Here is a 10,588-nt window from a genome sequence, read left to right as displayed (position 1 = left end):
AGCTACTTCCTCGAGGAAGGAGCAAACTAAATTGAAGACGGACACGTCACCTCTGAGGGATTTTTAAAGTGTTAAGTAATCACTTCCCTGGTTTTAATATCCATTCTTTCTGTTACTCCGACACTTATCCCTGTCCATCGGGGTGTGGATCGACAACTTCAAATCCTCAAATCTCTCTCTCTCTCTCTCTCTCTCTCTCTCTCTCTCTCTCTCTCTCTCTCTCTCTCTCTCTCTCTCTCCCCTCTCTCTCTCTCTCTCTCTCTCTCTCTCTCTCTCTCTCTCTCTCTCTCTCTCTCTCTCTCTCTCCCCCTCCCTCCCTCCCTCCCTCTCTCTCTCTCTCTCTCTCTCTCTCTCTCTCTCTCTCCCCCTCCCTCTCTCTCTCTCTCTCCCCCCTCCCTCCCTGCCTCCCTCTCTCTCTCTCTCTCTCTCTCTCTCTCTCTCTCTCTCTCTCTCCCTCCCCCCTCCCTCCCTCCCTCCCTGCCTCCCTCATACTCAATGTTACATGTACTGAGATCTACTTCACAATCAGAGAAACAGCTTTACCTGCATGTGGTGTATGCTTGTGTGTGTGAGGGTGCGCGAGCACACACCACACACATGCACATTCTCTCATTCTCATGCACACACACAAACAAGGGCATTCACGCACCCTCTCTCACACACACACACACACACACACACACACACACACACACACACACACACACACACACACACACACACACACACACACACACACAGACAGAGTAAAGCACCCTCAAACACACTCCAGGGTCTGATTGGAAACTAGAGTGAAGCCCTCTGTCCTCTGGCTTGCTCCCTGGTTCAATCAATGAGCAGTGACACACACACACACACACACACACACAGTCTCCAGTAGAAACACACACTAATTAATTTTATTAAAATAGCTGACCTTGGTAATTACCTCAAGCCAGCTGGTCTCTTAGGTAATCCTACTTGTACTGCAGGAAGGGGATTTTTTATTTAAAATACAACCGCAGTCCTTGTATGTCTTTCCATAAAATTTTTGGAATGCGCTGTCTGTTCTGTGTTCATATGCTTCCTGTTTTAGACTTCACAGGTCTTCAAGTGTTTGTTTGTTGTTAGTTTAAACTAAGTGTCTCGTTCATTTGCTACTGTAGCTGTTACTTTGTTTGTTTTAAACGGGAACCTCAGAAACCTGGTCCCAGATCTGTTTATGCGATCTTGTCAAAGAATGAACATTATACAGGAGTTGGGTGTACAGCACAGACAGATCTGGGACCAGGCTAGAAATGTGTAGCCGATGTAGATCCATTCCATCTCCTACTTTGTCCAGTCTCCATTCTCACCCTTCTTCTGCCTCCCTCTCTTTCTTTCTCCTCTCCTCTCCTCTCCTCTTCTCCAGGCACTTCCTCTTCAAGACAGGCACCGGCACGACCCCTCTGTTCAGCACGGCTACTCCAGGCTACACCATGGCAACGGGCTCCGTCTACTCGCCGCCCACGCGGCCCCTACCCAGAAACACCCTCTCCCGCTCCGCCTTCAAGTTCAAGAAGTCCTCCAAGTACTGCTCGTGGAGATGCACTGCTCTCAGCGCCGTGGGACTGTCCGTCCTGCTGTCTGTCCTGCTCTGCTATTGCATAGGTAGGATAGTACTGCTACAGTGTATGCACCTACACTCACACTCACTCTGTAGTGGATACCTTATACAGATGTAGGATCTTAATTTGAACACTCTTTTGTTACTGCAATTTTTTCTGAATGCAGATGAGATACATGATTGACAAATTTACTGATAACCCACACTAACACGTGGTTACATTAAGAGTATTGCACTTTTTATGTAGCCTTTTTCGGTCAAAATGATGTAAAAATGTACAAATCCTGTTGCTGCAGGAATATTTTGCTGCGACAATACTGGTCAAATTAAGATCTAACATATGTAGGTAAACGTTGGATCTGCTGTGAACGTAATTTGGGTAACCATTCAGTAACCATCGCACACTGTAAGGTTACCTCAGGTGACAAACTCCAATGTTTTAAAACCACACTCCCCCAAATCTAGCATCTACCACATCAAACGGGTACATAAGGTTTAGACAAAGCAGTAACCAACCACAGCTGTCTATCGCTGAGGCCCCAGGACTCTTCCGCTTTGCTTTAGTTTACATTCCTTCGACAGCGCTGTAAATGCCAATCTGATAGCGATAGCATTTCCTATCACTGACATTGGACACGCTCAGCCTTAAACAAGCACAGTGATTGCTCAGGTCTTTGATTATAAACCCTGAATAGTTTCAGTTTCCAGCTGGCGCAGGAGTATTGTTGACACACACACACACACACACACACACACACACACACACACACACACACACACACACACACACACACACACACACACACACACACACACACACACACACACACACACACACAGGAGTGTGTTGCCACAGTACCCTGATGCCTCTATCCAGTTGTTGTGACTAGCTGTGATAGATAGCAAATGCAGCAGCTATTGCTCATAGAGAATGTGTGTGTGTGTGTGTGTGTGTGTGTGTGTGTGTGTGTGTGTGTGTGTGTGTGTGTGTGTGTGTGTGTGTGTGTGTGTGTGTGTGTGTGTGTGTGTGTGTGTGTGAGAGAAATCTGACTGTATTACTGGTTACTTTACAGGCCCTTCCCAACAATGCAGAGAGAAAGAAAACAGAGAAATAAATGTAATTATACAAGTAATAATAGATACAAAATGAGTAATGATAACTTGACTATTTACAGTACCAGTCTATATGCAGGGGTATGAGGTAATTGAGGTAGATATCTACATATAACTAAGAATAAAATAACAGATAGTAAACAGTACCAGTCTATATGCAGGGGTATGAGGTAATTGAGGTAGATATCTACATATAACTAAGAATAAAGTGACAGATAGTAAACAGTACCAGTTGATATGCAGGGGTACGAGGTAATTGAGGTAGATATCTACATATAACTAAGAATAAAGTGACAGATAGTAAACAGTACCAGTTGATATGTAGGGGTACGAGGTAATTGAGGTAGATATCTACATATAACTAAGAATAAAGTAACAGATAGTAAACAGTACCAGTTGATATGTAGGGGTACGAGGTAATTGAGGTAGATATCTACATATAACTAAGAATAAAGTAACAGATAGTAAACAGTACCAGTTGATATGTAGGGGTACGAGGTAATTGAGGTAGATATCTACATATAACTAAGAATAAAGTAACAGATAGTAAACAGTACCAGTTGATATGTAGGGGTACGAGGTAATTGAGGTAGATATCTACATATAACTAAGAATAAAGTGATAGTTATAGTAGCAGCAGCGTATGTGATGAGTAACATAAAAAGTTTGTGCAAAAAGGGTCAATGCAGATATAGCTATTTAACTATTTAGCAGTCGTATGGCTTGGGGGTAGAAGCTGTTCAGGGACATGGTTGGTTCCAGACTTGGTGGATCGGTACCGCTTGCCGAGGGAGAAGAGAAATGGAGGGAAATTAATCATGTTGATTCAAACACACTCGATAACTGGAGCTAGATAACTGGACTCTCTCTTTCGCCTGCAGACACACACACACACACAGTGGGTAGGAACAGTAAGCCCAGTTGACCGTTTGTTGTGGTCAGTCCAGAGTGATGGATCTAGCCCTGCAGCTGTCCAGAACAGAACAGGAAGCCCTCACACCTCAGTGTGGACTATAGAGCTGTGAGACGTAGAGACCGACTAGATGTACGCTGCCATGTTATCTGTCTGCTGTCCACTTAGCAGCACTTGAACAGAACCCCCACCCCTCTTCTCTCTCTCTGTCAATACAGAGGCTAATGGGCCTCTGGGCCTGTCCGTCACTCAGATAGTGTGAAGGAGGACACACACTCGTGCACGCACACACACGCACACATAAGTGCATGCAGTGCTCTCTCTTTCTTACACACACACACACACACACACACACACACACACAATGGACAATGACCCCAAGCATACTTCCGAAGTTGTGGCAAAATGGCTTAAGGACAACAAAGTCAAGGTATTGGAGTGGCCATCACGAAGCCCTGACATCAATCCTATAGAAAATGTGTGGGCAGAACTGAAAAAGCGTGTGCGAGCAAGGAGGCCTACAAACCTGACCCAGTTACACCAGCTCTGTCAAGAGGAATGGGCCAAAATTCACCCAAACTATTGTGGGAAGCTTGTGGAAGGCTACCCAAAACGTTTGACCTAAGTTAAACAATTTCAAGGCAATGCTACCAAATACTAATTGAGTGAATGTAAACTTCTTACACACTGGGAATGTAATGAAAGAAATGAAAGCTGAAATAAATCATTCTCTCTACTATTATTCTGACATTTCACATTCTAAAATGAAGTGGTGATCCTGACAGGGAATTTTTACTAGGATTAAATGTCAGGAATTGTGAAAACTGAGTTTAAATGTATTTGGCTAAGGTGCATGTAAACTTCTGACTTCAACTGTACACTAGAACTCACAGAATACAAACCCTTTGCCTCCACATCCGCTATTCTGAACCGCCAGTGATTCACATAACCTCATCCTCACCAAGGAAGAAACATTATTAATATGTCATGCTGCCCAGTAGGCTTGAAATGAAGGAAGAAAGACCCTGAATGACCTGTTCAGTGCAGCGACAACACGTTCTCTTCCTACCAGAAAGCTAATGATGGAATCCAACCCAGCAGGAAATGGTTGTGGTATCAGTGGGGTGTCAGCGGGCTGTGGGTGTGTGTGTCCGTGCGTGCAGTGGCGTGCATACACACTCCGCCCCAGCGCCACTCATTCCAACATTTATGTCCGGACCAGAACCACAGTAGGGCGCCCCGCCAACCAAAGCTAAGTTATGGTAAAATATGGAGAGCTAATCTCTACGGCTCCCTGTAGGGGACAATCATTACCATCCACCCTCAGATTGAGTTTCTCTGTAGCCTTTTATCTGAATACATCGGCTTTGGTGGAGGACACTGTTGTCTTTCTACAAACCTCATTATGTGTTTCTGTAGTGAAAAGCACACATGCTTACTCAGTGGTCGCCTCATACGGAGTCAGTCCTGATAATGAGGTGAAAGAACCTTAATGAAGAATTCATGAGACCATGAAGACAGTTATGAGGAGATTTGCACACTAAACAGACACACACTAACAAACACTAACTTTAAAACACACACACACTAACAAACACTAACTTTAAAACACACACACACACACTAACAAACACTAACTTTAAAACACACACACACACACTAACAAACACTAACTTTAAAACACACACACACACACTAACAAACACTAACTTTAAAACACACACACACTAACAAACACTAACTTTAAAACACACACACACACACTAACAAACACTAACTTTAAAACACACACACACTAACAAACACTAACTTTAAAACACACACACACACACTAAAAAACACTAACTTTAAAACACACACACACTAACAAACACTAACTTTAAAACACACACAGACACTAGCACACACTAACTTTAAAACACACACACACTAACACATACTAACTTTAAAAACACACACACACACACTAACAAACACTAACTTTAAAACACACACACACACTAACACACACTAACTTTAAAACACACACACATTCACACACACTAATTTTGAAAACACACACACTAACACACACTAACTTTAAAACACGCACACACACACACTAACACAAACTAAAATTGCAGTTTTTTCCAACTGCTTACACAAGTTTTCAAAACCGTCTCCTTTTTTTCAAAACTGTACACACAATTCCCAAAACTGCACACACAAAATGCAAAATGCCTCACATCTCCTTCAAAATGTAACACTGCGTTCAAAATGCCATAAACACATGTCAGGATGAAGCATTTGCATCAAATGGCAAACACTGCTTTCATAATAGTACATTTGTGGATACACCATGTAAACACTGTTGTTCTAAATCTAAAGCTCTTTGGTCTTTCATAGGCTTATATCTACATTTCAATACAATGTTCTACAGTGAAAGTAATCTGCTGAGAGGGGTAACAAGTACACTGTAAACACCAATGCAATGTAGAAACAGAACATATTTATTAGGCCAAACATTCCTGTTGTATACAGTAGCATACAACAAAACCATAAACATATGTAAACCAAAAGTATATTCTTTAGAATACAGTAAAGAACACAATTGTGTGTGTGGCGTCCCAAGGGGGTAGTACAGGAATTGGTAGGGGGAATCACCAGTGCTAAGCTACGCTTCATCTCTTCTCTGGCCTGAGTCTGGCCACGATACTTCGTCCACATCACAAGATAGGTTTTCTCTTGCCAAACATCGAGGGAAGAATCTCCTAGCATGGCGTATCCAACCTTGGACAGAGGCAACCTCTATGTCCCCACATAGACCATATTTATCATTGCAGTCTCTTGTACATCTGTAAACAAGTGTCCTCGTCCTCCATGATGTCTTTGCCTTTCCACTCTGTACAGAATTCAAACACAGTATGTGTTCAGCATAGGAACTGTAAACAAAGTACAACAAAATGTAGTACAGCATGATAACCAACCTTATTTATTCAATGCAGTGCAGTAAATGGATGGCTTAGAGTTACAAATGTTTATGCAATACTATGCAGTCATACGTATTTTACAGTACATTACTGTAATGCTAAAATAGTCATTAGATAGTTGCATACCTGTTCTCATTTCTGAAGGTTCGAATTATGGACGCCACTGTAAATCGACTCAAATTGGGGTGGACTCTCAGTCCAGCCTCTCTCATGGTCAAACCGTGGTTTATCACATGATCAACTAATTTTGCCCTAATCTCATTAGAGATGCCTCTCCTTCCTTCTCTTCTTTGCCCTCGTCCTCTTCATCTCCCTCCTACTCCTCTTGCTCTCTGTTCATTGTTGGCATCCATTGTTCAAAACAGGTAATCTGACCTTTGACCTATTTATAGGCCTATACTACAGTAAAGCAGTGATTGGTTAGTGATCAGTTAAGCTATTAGTGTTTGCACATGTGAGGAGTATTGTGTGTGTGACCTGGTGAATGAGTGTGGCATTTTGATTGGTTGTGTTTGGAAAAGGAAAGCAAGTCACTTCCTGTTAGATTTTTGTGTTTTAGGTAGATAATTGTGTGTAGTGTTTTGAAAAAAGTGTTTTATGCAATTGACAACTGAGTCAAAGGCTGAGAAATAGCTTATGGTTTTGGATATTTGGTGTGTAGTTTTGCACTTTGAGTGAGAGGTTTCAAAAATCGTGTGACATGAAAAGATTTTGTGTGAAAGCAGTTGGAAAAAACTGTAAAACACACACACTAACACACACTAACTTTAAAACACACACACACTAACACACACTAACTTTAAAACACACACACACTAACACACACTAACTTTAAAACACACACACACTAACTTTAAAACACACACACACTAACACACACTAACACACACTAACTTTAAAACACACACACTAACACACACTAACGTTAAAACACACACACACTAACACACACTAACTTTAAAACACACACACACTTAACACACACTAACTTTAAAACACACACACTAACACACACTAACTTTAAAACACACACACACTAACAAACACTAACTTTAAAACACACACACACTAACTTTAAAACACACACACTAACACACACTAACTTTAAAACACACACACACTAACACACACTAACTTTAAAACACACACACACTAACACACACTAACTTTAAAACACACACACACTAACTTTAAAACACACACACTAACACACACTAACTTTAAAACACACACACACTAACTTTAAAACACACACACTAACACACACGTTTGTGCAAAGTGTTTTCATTATCATTACCGTGTGTGTGTGAGTGTGTGTGTGTGTGTGTGTGCAAAGTGTAAATAAATGTAACAAATTTAACACCAACACCAACCTTGTATGGTACTTCGGCACAGAGGACTATGACTTTCCTGTCACCAAATGCTGGTAGCTTTAAGGTTGAGGAGGAGCAATAGACAGTATATTAGAGCCTGTCATGAATGACCACTCAACACACTCTGACAGTGGCTGATTCTCAAATAACACCCTATTGGTTATGTAGTGCACTGCTTTTGACCAGGGCCCGTATGGCCCAATGTAGTGCACTATGTAGGGAATAGGTGCCATTTGCGACATAGTGAGAGACTCATAAGGCATGTATTTCTCTCTGTAGCTGTGTTAGTGGAGAATAGAGACTCATAAGGCATGTATTTCTCTCTGTAGCTGTGTTAGGGGAGAATAGAGACTCATAAGGCATGTATTTCTCTCTGTAGCTGTGTTAGTGGAGAATAGAGACTCATAAGGCATGTATTTCTCTCTGTAGCTGTGTTAGTGGAGAATAGAGACTCATAAGGCATGTATTTCTCTCTGTAGCTGTGTTAGGGGAGAATAGAGACTCATAAGGCATGTATTTCTCTCTGTAGCTGTGTTAGTGGAGAATAGAGACTCATAAGGCATGTATTTCTCTCTGTAGCTGTGTTAGGGGAGAATAGAGACTCATAAGGCATGTATTTCTCTCTGTAGCTGTGTTAGGGGAGAATAGAGACTCATAAGGCATGTATTTCTCTCTGTAGCTGTGTTAGTGGAGAATAGAGACTCATAACGCATGTATTTCTCTCTGTAGCTGTGTTAGTGGAGAATAGAGACTCATAAGGCATGTATTTCTCTCTGTAGCTGTGTTAGTGGAGAATAGAGACTCATAAGGCATGTATTTCTCTCTGTAGCTGTGTTAGGGGAGAATAGAGACTCATAAGGCATGTATTTCTCTCTGTAGCTGTGTTAGGGGAGAATAGAGACTCAGAAGGCATGTATTTCTCTCTGTAGCTGTGTTAGTGGAGAATAGAGACTCATAAGGCATGTATTTCTCTCTGTAGCTGTGTTAGGGGAGAATAGAGACTCATAAGGCATGTATTTCTCTCTGTAGCTGTGTTAGTGGAGAATAGAGACTCATAAGGCATGTATTTCTCTCTGTAGCTGTGTTAGGGGAGAATAGAGACTCATAAGGCATGTATTTCTCTCTGTAGCTGTGTTAGTGGAGAATAGAGACTCATAAGGCATGTATTTCTCTCTGTAGCTGTGTTAGGGGAGAATAGAGACTCATAAGGCATGTATTTCTCTCTGTAGCTGTGTTAGTGGAGAATAGAGACTCATAAGGCATGTATTTCTCTCTGTAGCTGTGTTAGTGGAGAATAGAGACTCATAAGGCATGTATTTCTCTCTGTAGCTGTGTTAGTGGAGAATAGAGACTCATAAGGCATGTATTTCTCTCTGTAGCTGTGTTAGGGGAGAATAGAGACTCATAAGGCATGTATTTCTCTCTGTAGCTGTGTTAGGGGAGAATAGAGACTCATAAGGCATGTATTTCTCTCTGTAGCTGTGTTAGTGGAGAATAGAGACTCATAACGCATGTATTTCTCTCTGTAGCTGTGTTAGTGGAGAATAGAGACTCATAAGGCATGTATTTCTCTCTGTAGCTGTGTTAGTGGAGAATAGAGACTCATAAGGCATGTATTTCTCTCTGTAGCTGTGTTAGGGGAGAATAGAGACTCATAAGGCATGTATTTCTCTCTGTAGCTGTGTTAGGGGAGAATAGAGACTCATAAGGCATGTATTTCTCTCTGTAGCTGTGTTAGGGGAGAATAGAGACTCATAAGGCATGTATTTCTCTCTGTAGCTGTGTTAGGGGAGAATAGAGACTCAGAAGGCATGTATTTCTCTCTGTAGCTGTGTTAGTGGAGAATAGAGACTCATAAGGCATGTATTTCTCTCTGTAGCTGTGTTATTGGAGAATAGAGACTCAGAAGGCATCTATTTCTCTCTGTAGCTGTGTTAGGGGAGAATAGAGACTCATAAGGCATGTATTTCTCTCTGTAGCTGTGTTAGGGGAGAATAGCAGGTATCTGTGATCCAATATCCTGTCTGCTCAGTCTATACATGTCCACACAGCAACCAAGGAGAGCGACACACACACACAAACATACAGACACACACACCCACAAACACACATACACACAAACATACACACACACACAAACATACACACACAGAGATTTTTCTTATCTCTACACGAACATGCTTTCACGTCTTTCTCTACGTCTCTCACACACTATATTTCTCCGTCCCTCTCTCTCTCACTCTCTCTCACTCTACATCTCTCTCACACTCTCCCCATCTCTCTCTGCCAACCTGCTCTTAATTATTTAAGACCCCACTTGGATGGATGGAAAAGGTTGATGGTAGTTAGGCCAACACACACACACGCACGCACGCACGCACGCACGCACGCACACACACACACACACACACACACACACACACACACACACACACACACACACACACACACACACACACACACACACACACACACACACACACACACACACACACACACACACACACACACACAGTGCTACTGTAGGTAAAGGGATGTTTGGGGTTAACACCTGGAGATGCCAAATAGATGGTAGGGGTCTTGTTCTGAACACTTTTCCTCTCCCCCTTCTCTATTTCCTCACACTCTCTCTTAT

The 10,588-nt window shown here is 42.1% G+C and overlaps 1 protein-coding gene across 14 annotated transcripts in view; it reads left to right on the top strand.

The window, feature by feature from the left end:
* The window catches only part of LOC118361866 (teneurin-3), a 510,845-nt gene that overhangs the window by 357,638 nt on the left and 142,619 nt on the right, over positions 1 to 10,588 (top strand). For all 14 annotated transcript variants that reach the window (XM_052486681.1, XM_052486678.1, XM_052486675.1 and 11 more), the window contains one exon: positions 1,391 to 1,629. In XM_052486681.1, the coding sequence (XP_052342641.1) occupies positions 1,391 to 1,629 (239 nt within the window). The remainder of the gene's footprint in view (positions 1 to 1,390; positions 1,630 to 10,588) is intronic.

Source organism: Oncorhynchus keta, chromosome 29, assembly GCF_023373465.1.
Source record: "Oncorhynchus keta strain PuntledgeMale-10-30-2019 chromosome 29, Oket_V2, whole genome shotgun sequence".
Classification (NCBI taxonomy): Eukaryota; Metazoa; Chordata; class Actinopteri; order Salmoniformes; family Salmonidae; genus Oncorhynchus; species Oncorhynchus keta.
Note: the sequence above shows the minus strand (reverse complement) of the source record. Positions and strands in the feature narration are given on the sequence as shown.